A 20,016-nucleotide genomic window follows, 5' to 3' on the forward strand; every position below is an offset into this window, starting at 1 on the left:
TAGACTCTTGTATCAGGCTTCAAAAACAATGGAACATAACTACCCAGAAGTCCATTTGAGAAATAAAGTATGTGCCTTCAGTGTGCCTGTCCTCCAAGTGAGCCAGTGTAATATGGCTGCATTACTAGAAGCAGATTGAAAACATCTTGGGAGATTACCTTATTTGGCTTGATTCTGGGTGCCACTTTTTTTGTTGTTGTTTTTAAAGATTTTTAGACAGCAGGGAGAAAGAAAATCCCAAGTTGAGCAAGAGCCCAACGTGGGGCTGAAGTTGCACGACCCAGAGATCACGACCTGAGCCGAAACCAAGATTTGGACACTTAATGACTGCACCACCCAGGTCCCCTGGGTGTCCCATTTTAAGAGATTGATACTGACAAGGTACAGAGTAATGCAGTAAGGATGTGTAAGGATCTATAAGTCTATGAATTCTGTCCAGTAAACTAACCCTTCCATCTAAAAACTTAGTATTCTAGAAGAATTTAAAGACTTGAAAAAGAGGGTGATACAGATACAAAATAGATGACTTCTGTGTTTTTCCCAAGGAGAAAACTAGAACTGGGTTAATGGAATTTTAGGAAGATTTTTCTTTATAATAGTGAATATTTAACAATTTGACATTTTCATGTATCAAGCAAAACCAGATGACATCTGTGAAGAATATTATAGAGAATATATTTGTCATGAGAAAGTGGTCTGGGTAATCTCTGTGGCCTGTTTTCAAATCGGAGTTTTTTATGATGAATGTCAAATGAATACTCCCTTCTCTTTTTAAATAGGATACTGATGAAATTCAAGTTAATTATCCTGGGATGTTTGAATTGATGGAAGATTTGCAAGGTAAGGCACTTTAAAGAATGTTTAGTCTCCATTTGAAAGTCATATTTTGAGAGCAGACTCTATGGCAGATACTGGAGCTAAGCACTGAGAGATACATTGGTGAGGAGAAAACAGACTGTCTTTATGGAGCTTATAAAATGGGTGAGGTAGGCACCACACAGCTGCCCTAAAGATAAAAGTTAAATTAGAATCACGGTAAATGCTACAAAGTAGAGGTGCATGGTGCTATGACCACCTATAAAAAGATGGTGGTACTTTCTTGAAGGGTGCATCTGGGGCTGGTAAGGCACATCAATGACTCTGTAGCAACAGTTGGTGGCTCAGGTCCAGGCGCAAGAAAACAGGTAGTTGGGTTAGTGTAGGACTGGAGTTTGCTAAAAGGGTAAGTCCTGGTTAGAGAGAGTCAGCGAAGTCTTTGAGGAAGTGCTGATTGTGCTCTGAAAAATGAAGATGAGTTAACTTGGTGAAGAAGGGAGGGAAGTGAGTCACAGGCAGGGAGAATAGCATGTGCAAAGACTAGCAGGAAAAAGCATGACAAGTACTAAAAGCGGGCATTTTGGCTAGAGTCGAGAGAAATAATGAAATTGATGAGTAAATGGAGACCCTGTAGTCCCTGTTGAGCTTGTCTTTATCTTTAGGCATTTTAACAAAGGAGGGGGAGTTAGATTTCAAATTTGCATTTTGGAAAAAATGGATTGGCAGATCAACTAGTAGGGAGACTCATTGCTGTAAAGCTTATTGAGAAATGATGGTGGCTTGGACTAAGGTGGTGGCAGTGGAGATTGAAAGAAGTGAATGGATTCTAGAGATAATTAGAATATTAATTTGACAATCCTTGCTAATGAGTTACATGTGGATGAGTAGAGAGAGCTATTTCAAACAACTCCAAAATTTCTGGCTCACATAACCAGATAGCCTGTGCCCCTTCATTGATAGAGAAAACAGTAGAAGATGACCAAGTATGGGCAGGGACACCTCTTGAGTTCACATGTGGATATTTTGGGTTTGAAGTGCTTGTGAAATGTCTAAGAGGAGATGTCAAGTATGTGGTTGGGTGTGTGAGTATGCCATTTAGAGGAGGCGATTGCCTGGTTAAAATATCATGAGTCATTTGTGAATTGGTATTTGAAGCAATTGCCTGGAATGAGAGTATGAAGTGAGAAGAGAACACAGATACTGGGCCTTTAGGAACCTAATATACAGTGTGTAGAAGAGGGACATACCTGGATATATTACAGATGTGATGGCAGAGGCGTAGTATTGCAGAACTATTAGTGGTGGGGAGGCTAAAAAATCTTAAGAGATCGTGGTACTAGTAATTATTAACACTGCAGTCACCTGGGGGTGGTGACATGACTTGGCTACAAATGGACACTGAATCAGATGCCAACTGTCCGATGAATGAGAGAGAGACTAGGAGCCTGATGTCTATGTGTCTGACTGCAAGCAGGAGTGGGAGAGGGTGATGACCAAATATTGTGGTTCTTAGCAGGACAAGGATTTTTAAAAAGTTAGGGAAAAATGGCCTGGAAGAGGCTTTGAGGAGCAATAGGGATATAAACCCTACCTCCCAATTTTGAAAGAGGGAAGGTACACAGATGTGCACATCTCTTGCAGAGGGGGCTACTGGAGAAGTGATTTTCTCCAAGGAGAGCTTCTTTTTTTTTTTTTAATAATAAATTTATTTTTTGTTGGTGTTCATTTACCAACATACAGAATAACACCCAGTGCTCATCCCGTCAAGTGCCCCCCTCAGTGCCCCTCACCCATTCACCCCCACCCCCCGCCCTCCTCCCTTTCCATCACCCCTAGTTCGTTTCCCAGAGTTAGGAGTCTTCATGTTCTTTCTCCCTTTCTGATATTTCCCACACATTTATTCTCCCTTCCCTTATATTCCCTTTCACTATTATTTATATTCCCCAAATCAATGAGAACATACAATATTTGTCCTTCTCCGATTGACTTACTTCACTCAGCATAGTACCTTCCAGTTCCATCCACGTTGAAGCAAATGGTGGGTATTTGTCATTTCTAATGGCTGAGTAATATTCCATTGTATACATAGACCACATCTTCTTTATCCATTCATCTTTCGATGGACACTGAGGCTCCTTCCACAGTTTGGCTATTGTGGACATTGCTGCTAGAAACATCGGGGTGCAGGTGTCCTGGCGTTTCATTCCATCTGAATCTTTGGGGTAAATCCCCAACAGTGCAATAGCTGGGTCGTAGGGCAGGTCTATTTTTAACTCTTTGAGGAATCTCCACACAGTTTTCCAGAGTGGCTGCAGCAGTTCACATTCCCACCAACAGTGCAAGAGGGTTCCCCTTTCTCCACATCCTCTCCAACATTTGTTGTTTCCTGCCTTGTTAATTTTCCCCATTCTCACTGGTGTGAGGTGGTATCTCATTGTGGTTTTGATTTGTATTTCCCTAATGGCAAGTGATGCAGAGCATTTTCTCATGTGCTGGTTGGCCATGTCTATGTCTTCCTCTGTGAGATTTCTGTTCATGTCTTTTGCCCATTTCATGATTGGATTGTTTGTTTCTTTGCTGTGGAGTTTAATAAGTTCTTTATAGATCTTGGATACTAGCCCTTTATCTGATAGGTCATTTGCAAATATCTTCTCCCATTCTGTAGGTTGTCTTTTAGTTTTGTGGACTGTATCCTTTGCTGTGCAAAAGCTTCTTATCTTGATGAAGCCCCAATAGTTCATTTTTGCTTTTGTTTCTTTTGCCTTCGTGGATGTATCTTGCAAGAAGTTACTGTGGCTGAGTTCAAAAAGTATGTTGCCTGTGTTCTCCTCTAGGATTTTGATGGACTCTTGTCTCACATTTAGATCTCTCATCCATTTTGAGTTTATCTTTGTGTATGGTGAAAGGGAGTGGTCTAGTTTCATTCTTCTGCATGTGGATGTCCAATTTTCCCAGCACCATTTATTTATTTATTTATTTATTTATTTTTAATTAATTTTTATTGGTGTTCAATTTACCAACATACAGAAAAACACCCAGTGCTCATCCCGTCAAGTGTCCACCTCAGTGCCCGTCACCCATTCCCCTTCAACACCCGCCCTCCTCCCCTTCCACCACCCCTGGTTCGTTTCCCCGAGTTAGGAGTCTTTATGTTCTGTCTCCCTTCCTGATATTTCCCAACATTTCTTTTCCCTTCCTTTATATTCCCTTTCACTATTATTTATATTCCCCAAATGAATGAGAACATAACACTGTTTGTCCTTCTCCGATTGACTTATTTCACTCAGCATAATACCCTCCAGTTCCATCCACATTGAAGCAAATGGTGGGTATTTGTCGTTTCTAATTGCTGAGTAATATTCCATTGTATACATAAACCACATCTTCTTTATCCATTCATCTTTCGATGGACACCGAGGCTCCTTCCACAGTTTGGCTATTGTGGCCATTGCTGATAGAAACATCGGGGTGCAGGTGTCCCGACGTTTCATTGCATCTGAATCTTTGGGGTAAATCCCCAACAGCCCAGCACCATTTATTGAAGAGACTGTCTTTCTTCCAATGGATAGTCTTTCCTCCTTTATCGAATATTAGTTGACCATAAAGTTCAGGATCCACTTCTGGGTTCTCTATTCTGTTCCATTGATCTATGTGTCTGTTTTTGTGCCAGTACCACACTGTCTTGATGACCTCAGCTTTGTAGTACAACCTGAAATCTGGCATTGTGATGCCCCCAGCTGTGGTTTTCTTTTTTAAAATTCCCCTGGCTATTCGGGGTCTTTTCTGATTCCACACAAATCTTAAAATCATTTGTTCTAACTCTCTGAAGAAAGTCCATGGTATTTTGATAGGGATTGCATTAAACGTGTAAATTGCCCTGGGTAACATTGACATTTTCACAATATTAATTCTGCCAATCCATGAGCATGGAATATTTTTCCATCTCTTTGTGTCTTCCTCAATTTCTTTCAGAAGTGTTCTATAGTTTTTAGGGTATAGATCCTTTACCTCTTTGGTTAGGTTTATTCCTAGGTATCTTATGCTTTTGGGTGCAATTGTAAATGGGATTGACTCCTTAATTTCTCTTTCTTCAGTCTCATTGTTAGTGTATAGAAATGCCATTGATTTCTGGGCATTGATTTTGTATCCTGCCATGCTACCAAATTGCTGTATGAGTTCTAGCAATCTTGGGGTGGAGGCTTTTGGGTTTTCTAAGTAGAGTATCATGTCATCGGCGAAGAGGGAGAGTTTGACTTCTTCTTTGCCAATATGAATGCCTTTAATGTCTTTTTGTTGTTTGATTGCTGAGGCTAGGACTTCCAGTACTATGTTGAATAGCAGTGGTGAGAGTGGACATCCCTGTCTTGTTCCTGATCTTAGGGGAGAGGCTCCCAGTGCTTCCCCATTGAGAATGATATTTGCTGTGGGCTTTTTGTAGATGGCTTTTAAGATGTCGAGGAATGTTCCCTCTATCCCTGCACTCTGAAGAGTTTTGATCAGGAATGGATGCTGTATTTTGTCAAATGCTTTCTCTGCATCTAATGAGAGGATCATATGGTTCTTGGTTTTTCTCTTGCTGATATGATGAATCACATCTATTGTTTTACGAGTGTTGAACCAGCCTTGTGTCCCGGGGATAAATCCTACTTGGTCATGGTGAATAATTTTCTTAATGTACTGTTGGATCCTATTGGCTAGTATCTTGTTGAGAATTTTTGCATCCATGTTCATCAGGGATATAGGTCTGTAATTCTCCTTTTTGGTGGGGTCTTTGTCTGGTTTTGGAATTAAGGTGATGCTGGCCTCATAGAACGAATTTGGAAGTATTCCATCTCTTTCTATCTTTCCAAACAGCTTTAGTGGAATAGGTATGGTTTCTTCTTAAACGTTTGATAGAATTCCCCTGGGAAGTCATCTGGCCCTGGACTTTTGTGTCTTGGGAGTTTTTTAATGACTGCTTCAATTTCCTCCCTGGTTATTGGCCTGTTCAGGTTTTCTATTTCTTCCTGTTCCAGTTTTGGTAGTTTGTGGCTTTCCAGGAATGCATCCATTTCTTCTAGAATGCCTAATTTATTGGCAGATAGCTGTTCATAATATGTTTTTAAAATCATTTGTATTTCCTTGGTGTTGGTAGTGATCTCTCCTTTCTCATTCATGATTTTATTAATTTGAGTCTTTTCTCTCTTCTTTTTAATAAGGCTGGCTAATGGTTTATCTATCTTATTAATTATTTCAAAGAACCAACTCCTGGTTTTGTTGATCTGTACCACAGTTCTTCTGGTCTCGATTTCGTTGAGTTCTGCTCGAATCTTAATTAACTATCTTCTGCTGGGTGTAGGATCTATTTGCTGTTTTTTCTCTAGTTCCTTTATGTGTAAGGTTAGCTTTTGTATTTGAGTTCTTTCCAGTTTTTGAATGGATGCTTGTATTGCGATGTATTTCCCCCTTAGGACTGCTTTTGCTGCATCCCAAAGATTTTGAATGGTTGTACCTTCATTCTCATTAGTTTCCATGAATCTTTTTAATTCTTCCTTAATTTCCTGGTTGACCCTTTCATCTTTTAGCAGGATGGTCCTTAACCTCCATGTGTTTGAGGTCCTTCCAAACTTCTTGTTGTGATTTATTTCTAATTTCAAGGCATTATGATCTGAGAATATGCAGGGGACGATCCCAATCTTTTGGTATAGGTTCAGACCCGATTTGTGACCCAGTATGTGGTCTATTCTGGAGAAACTTCCATGTGCACTTGAGAAGAATGTGTATTCAGTTGAGTTTGGATGTAAAGTTCTGTAGATATCTGTGAAATCCATCTGGTCCAGTGTATCATTAAAGCTCTCGTTTCTTTGAATATGTTTTGCTTAGAAGACCTATCTAGTATAGAAAGAGCTAGATTGAAGTCACCAAGTATAAGTGTATTATTATCTAAGTACTTCTTCACTTTGGTTATTAATTGATTTAAATATTTGGGAGCTCCCACATTCGGGGCATATATATTGAGGATTGTTAAGTCCTCTTGTTGGATAGATCCTTTAAGTATGATATAGTGTCCCTCTTCATCTCTCACTACAGTCTTCGGGGTAAATTTTAGTTTATCTGATATAAGGATGGCTACCCCTGCTTTCTTTTGAGGACCATTTGAATGGTAAATGGTTCTCCAACCTTTTATTTTCAGGTTGTAGGTGTCCTTCTGTCTAAAATGAGTCTCTTGTAGACAGCAAATAGATGGGTCCTGCTTTTTTATCCAGTCTGAAATCCTGCGGCTTTTGAAGGGGTCATTAAGTCCATTCACGTTCAGAGTTACTATTGACAGATATGAGTTTAGTGTCATCATGATATCTATTCAGCCCTTGTTTTTGTGGATTGTTCCACTGAACTTCTTCTTGAAGGGGAATTTTAAGAGTCCGCCTTAAAATTTCTTGCAGAGCTGGTTTGGAGGTCACATATTCTTTCAGTTCCTGCCTGTCTTGGAAGCTCTTTCTCTCTCCTTTCATTGTGAATGAGAGAAAGAGAATTGAGAGAAGAGAATCCATCTCTTTCTATCTGAATATATCCTGCCAGCCCTTTCTGGCCTGCCAGGTCTCTGTGGAGAGGTCTGCTATTACCCTAATACTCCTCCCCATAAAAGTCTGGGATCTCTTGTCTCTTGCTGCTTTAAGGATCTTCTCTTTATCTTTAGAATTTGCAAGCTTCACTATTAAATGTCGAGGCGTTGAACGGTTTTTATTGATTTAAGGGGGGGATCTCTTTATTTCCTGGATCTGAATGCCTGTTTCCATTCCCAGATTAGGAAAGTTTTCAGCTAGGATTTGTTCAAATACATATTCTGGCCCTCTGTCCCTTTCAGCGCCCTCGGGAACCCCAATTAAACGTAGGTTTTTCTTCCTCAGGCTGTCGTTTATTTCCCTTAATCTATCCTCATGGTCTTTTAATTGTTTGTCTCTTTTTTCCTCAGTTTTCCTCTTTGCCATCAACTTGTCTTCTGTGTCACTCACTCGTTCTTCCACCTCGTTAAGCCTCGTCGTTAGGACTTCTCGTTTGGATTGCATCTCATTCAATTGATTTTTAATTTCTGCCTGATTGGATCTAAATTCTGCAGTCATGAAGTCTCTTGAGTCCTTTATGGTTTTTTCTAGAGCCACCAGGAGCTGTATAATAGTGCTTCTGAATTGGCTTTCTGACATTGAATTGTAATCCAGATTTTGTAACTCTGTGGGAGAGAGGACTGTTTCTGATTCTTTCTTTTGAGGTGTGGTTTTCCTTCTAGTCATTTTGCTCTGTGCAGAGTGGTCAAAAACAAGTTGTATTGGGAAAAGGAGAAAAAGAGTGTAGAGAAATAAGGAAAGAAAAGAGAAAAAGGAAGAAAAAAAGAGAAGAAAAAGAAAAAGAAAGAAAGGAAAAAAGGTGGGGAAGCAAACAGAAATCAAAAAGCAAAAAAAAGAAAAACAAAAAAAAAAAAAACACGGGAATGTATCTTCTGATTCTGTATACTTTAAGTCCCTTGACTTCCCTTGGAACTTGTCCGTCTAGCTGGTCTTCTGGGGGAGGAGCCTGTTGTGCTGATTTTCAGGTGTTAGCACTTGGGGGAGCTGCTCTGCCCCTGCCTGGTGCAGGGCTCAGTGGGGGTTGTTTACCCCGTGAGGCCCCAGGAGGAACAACCGCAGTGGCGGGGCCAGCTCTGGAGCCCTGGAGTCAGCCCCTGCTGTAACTACAGAGCTCTCTTTCTGCAGGGCCTGGAGGCTCTGGGGGCGGGGCCGCTGATCTGCTCAGCTCGGAGCAGGAGCGTCCTTGCTGTCCTGGGCCGTCCCGGCCTCTGCCTGTCCCGGGGGGAGGTCGGATTCTGGGCTGTGTCCCCGGTGCCCTGTGCTCCGGGGCCTGCGCTGTTGGATTCGCGCTCCCAGCCGCGCAGCCCCCTCCGCGGAGCCGCCGCCCGAGCCCCTCCGAGCTGCTCCGGGTCCAGCCGTGCGCACTGCAGCCCTTTAGGGAGCTCGGCGCACTCTCCTGGGCGCACAGGTGTCTGTTAGTGTCCCAGGGAGCCTGAGGGCATCCCTGCCCTCCTGGGGTCCTGCTCCAACTCCCTGCGGGTTCCTTTCCGCCCGGGAAGGTTGGTGCAGCTCCTGCTTCTCCTGGAGGGAGCTTTCCTGTCCTGGGGACACTGGCCCAGGCCTTAGCCCGGCTCCTTGCAGGGCCCCTCCCCCTTGTCCCCCTTGGATGCCTGTTGTTTCTTTACCCCTCCCCCCCCTCCCCCTTGGATGCCTGTTGTTTCTTTATCTCCCCCCCCCCCCCACCTTGATAGAAGCACAAACTCTTCTCACTGTAGCATTACAGCTCTTCTCTCTTTAAATCTCAGGCCGAATTCGTAGATTTTCAGGATGATTTGAAGGTTATCTAGGTAATTTGGTGGGGACAGGTGATTTGGGGACCCTACTCTTCTGCCATGTTGCCCCTCCCTCCTCCAAAGAGAGCTTCGATTTGCCTTAGAAATGAGCTTTGACTTTTTATTACACAAATGGCATGGGCGATTTTGATGAATGAGGAAAACTAGAAGTGATTAAAGATGTGTTCTTTGAAATAAGAACTGTTAGGAGAACCTTAATCTGGATACTGAAAAATGATAAGATGATTAAGCAAGAGATTTATAAGACTAAATAGCTTGCAGTTGTTTACAGATTTATAGTTTTTCTTTTTTTTTTTTTTTAAGAGATCTTATTTATTTATTCATGATAGACATAGAGAGAGAGAGAGGCAGAGACACAGGCAGAGGGAGAAGCAGGCTCCATACTGGGAGCCTGACGTGGGACTTGATCCCCGGACTCCTGGGTCACGCACAGGGGCCGAAGGAAGGTGCTGAACCGCTGAGCCACCCAGGGATCCCCAAGATTTATAGTTTTTCTTAAACGCAGTTGCAGTTGCAGTTGCTTCTCTCAGTAGTCCTCTGGTAACACTTTATCTCTGTATTACAAGCGAGGCATATTCGATCCACTTATATAAAGGGAACACTTGCCTGTTAGTGGCAGAATTAGGTGCCAAACTCTTGCCTTCTTTTCTCCTGCCCTGGCATTCTTTTACCTGACTCTACTTCTTTTGGCTGCCCATTTATAAAGACTATTATACCTATCATCCAGCTTCCTTTGAGAATGGTACTTCTGTTGGCTTTACAAGGAGAAAGATATGTAGCCGAAAACTTACTATTATAGTCACTCTTCATTCATTATAATTTAATACAGGGATTTGGTAGCCAATAGCATGCATGATTGAAATGACAGGGGATCAATGATAAATCACACATCCCTCCCAAGCACCGCCCCAATCACTTGGTTCCCCAGGACATAATTAATCATGGAGCCCCTTCATCCGAAGACTTGAGAGGTGGTTGCAGGCAATGATGTATCATTCACACTCATGATAAAAATATTTCTCAAATGCAGCATTTATGATTCAAGAGAGAAGCAAGAAAGAGACTAGAAATTAGATATATCAGTTGGAAAAGGTAGTACTGCCCTCTATTTAAAAAGACAGAACTTGGGACGGCTCGGTGGCTCAGTGGTTGGGCATCTGCCTTTGGCTCTGGGTGTGAGCCCATGGTCCGGGATCAAATTCCACATCAGGCTCTTTGTGGGGAGCCTGCTTCTCCCTCTGTTTCTCCCTCTGCCTGTGTCTCTGCCCCTCTCTCTGTCTATGAATGAATAAATTGTTTTAAAAAATCTTTTAAAAAATAATAAAAAAATAAAAATACAGAACTTACTCTGTCAGGTGCAATTCTGTGACATTTTCTGATACCCTAATTTTACAAATGAACAAATAGAGACATTGAGAAGTTAAGTATATTGTCTTTGCTCACACTGGATCTGGAATTAGGATTTGAATCCAAAGTCCAGTACTGCTTACTTGGTCTCTGTGCATTCTTGTTTTCATTAAATTTAGCATAGTAAAATGCTCTAATCTTAACTGTATAGTTGCTGGTATTTTTAATCACTCTCCAGACAAGGACTGGAACATTTCTAGGCCCCTCAGAAGGTTGCCTCCTGCCACTATCCAGTTGATAAGCCCCACTTCCTCCAAGGGTTTTAAAATAGGTCATTTATTTTGAAGACTTGTTGTCTGATATTTACCTTAAGAGGCTTTGCCAGTGCTTCTCTTATTTTTACTGTAAAGACTTTTACATAAATCATATATTTTAGTCTTTGAGTCTCTTATCCTTAGGATTAAGAATTATGTAAAGATAACATATAAAAGTGTGATATTTAACAAAGTAAATGTAAACATTAGGTGATTGATTTTATATTCATTTACTTATATTTATTTACTATTTGCCAGCTATTAAGCCAGTGACGAGGATACATATTTCCTTATCTCAGGGAACTTGTGCTCTAGTAGAGACATAGAGCTAAAGCAAGAGACATGGCATTTAACTATAAAGTAAGATAATTGTGTTTTAAAGTATACGGAAAAACAGAATCCCTAAATCTGTTTAGGGAGTCAGGGATGCTTTTGTAGAAGAGGCAGGACCTAAGTTAAAATGAGTTTGTCAGGAGAGAGAGTGAGTGAGTGGCTGGGTACTGGGTTGGGGCGTTGCCTTCCAAGCCAAGGGAATGGTCTGTAAAATCATGGAGATGTGAGACATTTCCTTCACTTTTCTAATTAAAAAACACTACAGTAATTCTGTATGGCTTGAAAATATAGAATGGAGAAGTGATGGGAAATGATGTGGGATAGTCTATCAGAGGCTTCTAGATTTTATCAGCTGAGCCTGGTACTGTAAGGGGAGAATTTCATGCAGAGGAGAGAGAGACCACTGTTAAAAAGCTCATGCTCTAGCACTGTTTATACTTTATGAGGAAGGTAAGACTAGAATTAACATGATTCATCTCATGTTATACATGAGTAAACTGAGGCACAGAAAGAAACTAAGTAACTTGCCCAAGGTAATGTATTATAAGTAATAGAGCCAGGATTGAAGTCTAGTGCAGCAGCCTAACTCAGATCCTGAAATCTCAACCATTCTGCTTTTAAAAAGTCAGAGGCAGCTGAGTTGGGAAGGAGAATGGCCAGGAATGAATGGAGGAGGGGAAGAGCTGGGGTGACTACTGCCAGGTGTGCCGCTTTGCCTACTGTAAGATGGTGTTACTTTCAAATTGGTTTTTGGTATTTTATGGTTAGACTTTTTTCTTGATGGTTGTAGTTTCTCATTTGAACTGCCATTGTTATTAATTCGCAGAAAAAGTCCAGAATGTTGACCTAATTTTACAAAAACAAGTTGCGTATCAGCTGATGAATACATGAAAAGTTTTGGAGGCTTTCACAGTAGTTTTAAGGTAAGTTCAGTTTGTTTTTTAAAGACAACCCTCAGTATTATTCCTCGTAAAGCACAATAGAATAGATTTTTATACAAATGGTTGAACTTAACCTTAAAAACACTGTGAGAGTCTTAAGCAGTCACTTGCTTCCTGGATTTTTCTGTTCTTCCAAAGCCCAGAGCTGGTCAGAAGTTCCTAAATGTGTTTCCCAGGTCAGTAAAGGTCTACCATGATGCATTTTGAAGTGCTGTCATTCCATCTTGAAGATGATAAAACTGAGTTTAATTAGAGTTGTGACTTTGCCCTAGATACTTAAGGATCAGAACTGAGATGATCACAAAGTCTAGACTTTCTATACCACATCACCCTGCTACCATGAGGAGAAAGGAAGGTTGATATGGTGGTATGCTTCTCTTGTGAGGCAAGGGAGTACTGTCCTAGCAGCAGAGTTACTGTGTTATGCAGTAGTGCTCTTGAATTTCTATATCACAGAGAACATTAAGCCTGATAATCTTAATTAGTGTATCTAATACCAGGTATTTAAAAGGCATTTTAGAATTTCTGTTGTATTAAGAATCCCCTGCCACATGTATTAAGTATCTACATTAAATAACCTGTTTTCCACTGATACTGTCTATGTCTAATTTGTGGTAAGGCGTGGCGCTGGGAAGGTGAATGAAAATAAAAGCACCGCAGCCATCATCAGCAATATAATCTTCCAACCCAACTCCCAGTTTACCTCTGGTCACTTGATATGGTTCATACAATGTAGGAGAATGTGTTTAAATCAGATTATGTAATGGTCTGTAATGGTAGCTGTCACAGCCTTCAGAGATCATCTAGTCTTGTCACCTAGAAGACCCACAGCAATTGATCTAAGGTCGTGTATTAGCTTCGTGACAGCAAGAATAAGATCCACCTTTTTCTTCTTGATGACTAATCTATTAGTTCATATGTCTGTTGTTCTTCATGAATTGGGGCTGTTATACTCACAGAATGCTGGAAATTCATTATTTTGAGGAATAGTAGGAACCATTTGAGATTGGAGAGAAGAAAAAGATTCACTTATTACAGCTGATTTTATTGTTTTTAATAAGGCCATTGAAAACTTGGAAGGTTGTCATTTTTAAACTTCTAAAGAACAACTGATATTGGGAAGTTTGTTGGGGTTTTTTGGTGAAAGTAGGAAAACAAAAGTAAGAACTGATTTTTGATGGTGTGGTATATAGAGAATGTAAAGGATTTTTACTTTTGAAATTTGTTGTGATTTCGTGGACTAAAATGTGGCCTTTCAAAGGGATTTTGTTTAAGTATGTGCATAAATAATCAAATATATAGCACTACTTGTTATTTGAACAGTAGAAGAGTATCAATCCTTTTGGCTATCAACTTGAAGAAAAAAGTCTGAACTCCAAAGCCTAGCTTGGAGCCCAACATGGGGCTTGAACTCACAGCCCTGAGATCGAGACCTGAGCTGAGATCAAGAGTCAGATGCTTAAACCGACTGAGCCACACAGGTGCCCCAGAATTCTAAATTTTAAAATACTAAGAAAAATGCTCCTATAAATAATGAATATAATTTTTTCCTAACCTGGAATTAGTAAAATATTATAAAATCTGAAAACACATTGTAGTTTTGATACTGTTTAGCGAATCTCAAGGCCCTCTCCCAATTTCATGACCAGACAGAATTTATGGTTTGGAAGGAGTGAGGCATCGTAGCAGTGCCCTGTCCTAATGGGGGCTTGAAAAGGTACTTGCTAACTCTTAATAACACACCTGGAGGGTCAGTTGCTTTGCTTTTGCCCAGCTGGCCTGCTTTAGACCACCTTTGGCAAGTGAGGCATGCTTAGAGGACTTGCCTGCTAAAATTTGACCTCTTCTCTGGTCTTAATATCCAGAAGCTTCAAGTCGCTTTTGCCTAGGTCACTAAGAAGCCTAGCAATACAAGCTATTAGAGAATGGGGATGGATATACTTCTAGATGTGAAGAAGTTAAATTTGTGCTTTGAGTAGCTCAGGGTATTGGTGGTGTTATCTAAAACTGCCTGTAGTGTATTTTTAGGCATGGGCGAGAGTAACTGTGCTTGGAATAGAAAAGCCCTGCTGCACCGAGACACGATGCTGGCGGCGGCGGCAGTGTACAGAGGTAAGGGAGCTGGCCATCCTTTCAACCTCCCCTCCTAAAGGAACACATGCCCTGCTGTGTTTATCCCTTAAAATTGCCAGTACTTCCTTTCCCGGTAAGGCACCATCAGATTTCTTGTCCTTCTTTTCAGAACACAGATCCTGTAGTTCCATATCCTTTTTCCAAACAGCCCTTAACTGTTGTATTCCTGTTAGCTTCTCGGCATTAGGATTTTTCATGTGAGACATTCTCAGAGTCCTCTGAGTATTCCATTTCTCTTTGGAGGATATGACTTTTTTTGAGCAGATTTTTTCTTCCCGTTTCTATCTTTTCTAGATTGTAACCATTATTTGTCTTTATAGAAATGTACAGAAATGAGGATGGTTCAGTACCTGCCACATATCAAATCTATTACATGATAGGATGGAAATACCATGATTCACAGGTAATATTAGTAAGACAAATCATTTTTCTTAGCAGGTTCATGTCTTCATTTACTTTTTATTTACATAGGGTGGGGGCTTTTGAAAAACATATATGATGGCGTTAAGGGATTTAATTTAGAGCTATATATTTATTTCTAATATCTTTATCTTTCATTATTTTCAGGCAAGACCAGCTGAAAGAGGTTCAGCAACTGTGTCATTTGGAGAGCTGGGAAAAATAAACAATCTTATGTCACAGGGGAAGAAGTCTCAATAAATATTTTATTCAATGTTAATGTACTCCAGAATTTTCATCAGAGATGGATAACTTTCACACTTAAAATTATTACATTTTGAAGCAAAGTAATCTATAAGTGATGTACTATCAAACTCTAGTAATTAGAATAACCTAATCCTACATCTATATTTAGTAACCCTTTCAGTTTTACATGTTTTCTGTTTTCATATGGATACTGTTATCTAGTGGTTCAAATGCCTTATTTACAGATCCAGCCCAAGAGCAAGAAGATATTTCAATGAAAAATCCACAAATATGTTCACATATATAAATGCCTGACTTGATGGAAAAACATTGCTCACACTGACATTTTGTGCCTTTTTCTCCTTCTGATTTTTTGTTATTTCTGTGAGAGGGCCATAGCCATGGAGAGGAGAGGAAGGACAAGTTGGTAGATTCTCTATAGAGTTCTGGATCACTTGGAATAAAAAGTTTTTATAATGACTACTCTGAGATACTTAAGCTAAAATTAATTGTCACACTGTCATCTTTATTAAGACAATGTAGGATTATGTGTCTCTCTAGAGCTATGATATAGTTTCGTACTTTAGGAAAGTGTGGATCTTTACTGAATCTTTCCTCGCTTTTTTTTTTTTTTTTTTTTTAAAGCATTTGAATTCTAATCTTATTTCTTTTTCACCTTTGTGATCTGGATAAGGCCCCCCCCCCCCCCCCCCCCCCAGAGTTTTATACTCCATCTCACCTTAGGTGAAAAGAAAATGTTTTAAAGAATACAGAGGAACAATCCTGTGTGAAAGTATCTGCACAGTAATGAACAGTGCTGTTTATTGTTTGTCATTTCAGGCCTTTGGCACTGTTCTAATCCAGGTCCATTGTCCCATTGTAGTGATCAAAAGCATTTGGAAGCAGTCAAGCTCAGACAGCTTAGAATGGGGGGAAGAAGATGGTGATGAGGAAGCAGGGAGTAGGCTGGGAAGCAAACAAAAGTGAGTGCTGACTTCCATTGCTCCAAGTTGAGATAGGAAGTAGTGCTGGCAGCTGTCTAATGGTGGAACAACTGAGCAAGTGTGTTAAAACTTCACCCTCACTGTTAAATGCCAGGTGGTGGCGTTTGCTTGTCTGTCATTTATGTTGAAATAAACCCAGCAGAAACAGATCTGTGTCAGTTCACATAGGATGAGGTACAAAACTCAGCATACTAAAAAAAAAAAAATGAGCTGAGTCTGCATCACCAGGTGATGGAGAGCCATTGCTATCCTTTACATTTCACCAGGCATGGCCCTAGCCTCCTCTTCAGCCTTAAGTCTAAGTTATTACAGTGTTGGTCTCCCCCTGCCTTCCTTCCCTTGACCACACTGGTACCAAGCTCTTCCTGGGTAGGGGCTATGTCTGCCTTGTCCACAGCATAGTGCTTGGTGCATAGTAGATACTCAATTACATTTTGAATTGAATTAAATTCTGTGAAAAATGTACCCTTTGAAAAACTTAAGTTACAGTTAAAAACCAAGGTTTTGTAGGAGAAAAATTACTATTCTCGCTGCTTTCGGGTAGGAAATCTATCAATTTTAGAAATTGGGTACTCTCTTCAGCATTTTGTTTTTTTAACACGAAAAGAATAGGAAGTAGAATTTGGTGAAGTTTTTAAGCTTAATTTTCAGTATTTGAAGGGAAAAGATAACAACAAAAAACTCTGTGTTAAAATTGTGGACTGATCACTGAGGAACAGATAAATCCCACAGTAACTATGTTTCCTAAAGGACATGTGTTTATATGCATTGTTGAAGAATGCATACAAACTTGTGAAGTGCTTATTGCTGAGGAGAGGGACAGAGGAACTACATGTGTCTGCATCTGTCAGGTTTGAATGTCTATTGGGTGCAGGAGGTGGGCAGAAGCTAGGAAGGAGACTTGTACTTTTCATTTTTTATCTCTCTATAAAATTTGAAGTTTCTTACTAAAAATATTACCTCTTTCGTGCTGATTATGGATGGTGGGTGAGACTGGGGAGGCATCTACCCTGAGCTATCTCAAAAATAAGATCATGGTTTAAAAAAATAAAGGAAAGAAAAATTACCACGACTAATTGAGGACACTTATTTTTTAACATGAGTGACAGTAGAATAATTTTTTTAGTTAATACCTGCTTGAAGTATAGCTTTAATTGAAATCCTCAGGCAGTTTATTTTTCTGAATAGCTGTGTTTTCCAAATGATAACTCATCCTTTTAAGGAACAATATTTTTTTGATTTTAAAAAATTTATTTTTAAAAAACAATTTAAAAATTGAAGTATAGTTGACACAGGTTACATTAGTTTCAGTTGTACAACATAGTGATATGACAAGTTTATGTTATACTATGCTCATGACAAATGTAGCTACCATCTTTCACCATACAGTGCTATCACAGTACCATTGGTTATGTTCCTTAGGCTATACCTTTCATCCCATGACTTAGTCATTTCATAACTGGAAGACTGTATCTCCCACTCCCCTTTACCCATTTTGTCTACCTCAAATCACCTGTCCCCCCTGGGTACCATCTATTCTCTGTATTTATGGGTCTGTTTCAATTTTTGTTTTGTTTTTTTTTTTTGTTTTTTTAGATTCCACTTACACATGAAAACATACAGTGATTTGTCTTTCTCTACCTGATTTATTTCACTTAGCATAATACCCTCTAGGTCCATCCATGTTGTTGCGAATGGCAAGAACCCATTCCTTTTTATGAATAACATTCCATTGTATATATGTATACAATGTATATATATATATATACACATACACAATCTCTTTATTTATCTTTTGATGGATACTTGGGTTGCTTCCAAATCTTAGCTATTATAAGTAACATGCAATAGGGGCGCCTGGGTGGTTCAGTTGGTTAAGCATCTGCCTTGAGCTCAGGTCATGATCTCGGTCCAGGGATCAAACCCTGATGGGCTTCCTGCTCCATGGGGGAGTCAGCTTCTCCCTCTCCTGCTCCTCATACCCCCACCCCTACTCATGAATGTGTTCTTTCTCCCTCTCTTTATCTCTCAAATACATAAAATCACACTGCACCAAACACAGAGATGCATATATTTTTTTGAATTAGTGTTTTTGTTTTGGTGTAAATGCCCAGTAGTGAAATTACTGGATTATGGTGGTATTTTTATTTTTAATTTTTTGAAGAACTTCATACTGTTTTCTGCAGTGCTGTACCAATCTGCATTCTCACAGTGTATGAGGGTTCCTTTTTCTCCACATCCTTGCTAACAATTGTTATTTCTTACCTTTTTGACTCTAGCCATTCTGATAAGTGCAGGTGTTGTTTCATTGTGGTTTTGATCTGCATTTCCCTGATGAGTGATATTGAGCATCTTTTTCACGTCTGTTAGCCATCTTCTTTGGAAAAATGTCTGTTCAGGTCTTCTGCTGATGTTTTAACTGGATTGGGGGTTTTTGGTGTTAGGTTGTATAAGTTCTTTATATTTTTTGGATATAACTCATCAGATGTATCATTTGCAAATGTCTTTTTTCTTTTTAGTAGTTTGCTTGTTCATTTTGTTGATGGTTTCCTTCTTGTGGAAAAGCTTTTTATTTTGGTGTAGCCCCAGTGGTTTATTGTTCCTTTCGTTTTTCCCTGCTGGAGGAGACATATCTAGAAAAAAATGTTTAAGCAACAATATTTCCAAAATACTTCACATCCTTTTTTTTTTAAGATTTTATTTTATTTTATTTTTTAAAAATTATTTATTTATTTATGATAGTCACACACAGAGAGAGAGAGAGAGGCAGAGACACAGGCAGAGGGAGAAGCAGGCTCCATGCACCGGGAGCCCGATGTGGGACCCCATCCCGGGTCTCCAGGATCGCGCCCTGGGCAAAAGGCAGGCGCCAAACCACTGTGCCACCCAGGAATCCCTTTTTTTAAGATTTTATATATTTATTCATGAGAGACAACAGAGGCAGAGACACAGGCAGAGGGAGAAGCAGGCTCCATGCAGGGAGCCTGATGTGGGACTCGATCCCGGATCTTCAGGATCACAACCTGGGCTGAAGGCGGCACTAAACTGCTGAGCCACCCAGGCTGCCCAATACTTCACATTTTTAAACAATGTGTAGAACACAACCATTTCTTTATGACTCCACAATTACTATAAACTCAACTTGTACTGCATTGCTTGTTCCTATGCTGGCCCCAAGAATGATGTGACTTTTCTCTTATCCAACACTTTATTTACTTCCACCTACTAATTTCATCAGTTAACTCAAAAATGAACTCTCTTGAATACATTCTGTTTTCTGATCTGTAAGATTAGAATTCAGATTAGGTTTCTAGGACTAGTATGTAAGGTAGGAAAGGAATAAGGTATTGGGAGAAGGACTTTTTCTTTTGCAGTAAAATGCACGGGCTTTATCGGTTCCCTTAACAAATCTCCATTGAGTTTCTTGTCTAGGCTTCCAGTTCTTTGTGTTTAGCTGTTGGTCTAACAGGGCTTCCATATATGGGTCTGGGACATCCACTGGCTGCTGGGAGACTTTGGATTATTTCCTGGTTCTTAGTATTCCACATTTTTCAAATAGAGAATTCCAGAAGTAGCAGTGTATATGAAAGTTTATATTTTTATTTTTATTTTTTGAAAGTTTATATTTTTAAAATAAAGATTATTGCCTTAAAGAAAATTTTTGCAGGATTTGTTGAGATGGAAGCCACTCCTAGACATCAAGTATGTGATATGACTTAAAAGTTATATACATGTGCTCACTTCGGCAGCACATATACTAAAAGTTACATAAGTCTGTAACTCATGAAGTATCTATGGAGCAAGTTTTGCTTTTCAGACTCTTAGTACCATTTTATCTATTAGGTGGAAACAATTATGGCATGGCCTATACTGAAGACATGGATAGTTTTTATATTCCACATATGACCTTAAGTAAGGATGAGAAAGAAGTATTTTACCACAGATTGGATTCTGTGTAGGAGAGAAATTAATAGATATTTGGGGATGGGACGCCTGGGTGGCTCACTGGTTGAGCGTCTGCCTTTGGCTCAGGGCGTGATCCTGGAGACCCAGGATTGAGTCCCACATTAGGCTGCCTGCATGGAGCT

At 39.9% G+C, this 20,016-nt stretch overlaps 1 protein-coding gene across 5 annotated transcripts in view; it reads left to right on the forward strand.

The window, feature by feature from the left end:
- Positions 1 to 20,016, forward strand: part of NDUFAF5 (NADH:ubiquinone oxidoreductase complex assembly factor 5) — a 129,073-nt gene that overhangs the window by 20,242 nt on the left and 88,815 nt on the right. Inside the window, exons 8-12 of one of the 5 annotated variants that reach the window (XR_003235511.2) lie at positions 780 to 840; positions 12,032 to 12,128; positions 14,175 to 14,258; positions 14,600 to 14,682; positions 14,847 to 16,998. Coding sequence is in view for 3 of the 5 variants with exons in the window: in XM_026002397.2 (XP_025858182.1) it covers positions 780 to 840; positions 14,175 to 14,258; positions 14,600 to 14,682; positions 14,847 to 14,939 (321 nt within the window). In the remaining 2 variants the exon portion in view is untranslated. Of the gene's footprint in view, positions 1 to 779; positions 841 to 12,031; positions 12,129 to 14,163; positions 14,259 to 14,599; positions 14,683 to 14,846; positions 16,999 to 20,016 lie in introns of those variants that run through there. The other 4 variants (XM_026002397.2, XM_026002399.2, XM_026002400.2 and 1 more) reach the window with 4 other exon arrangements.

Source organism: Vulpes vulpes, chromosome 14, assembly GCF_048418805.1.
Source record: "Vulpes vulpes isolate BD-2025 chromosome 14, VulVul3, whole genome shotgun sequence".
Taxonomy (NCBI): Eukaryota; Metazoa; Chordata; class Mammalia; order Carnivora; family Canidae; genus Vulpes; species Vulpes vulpes.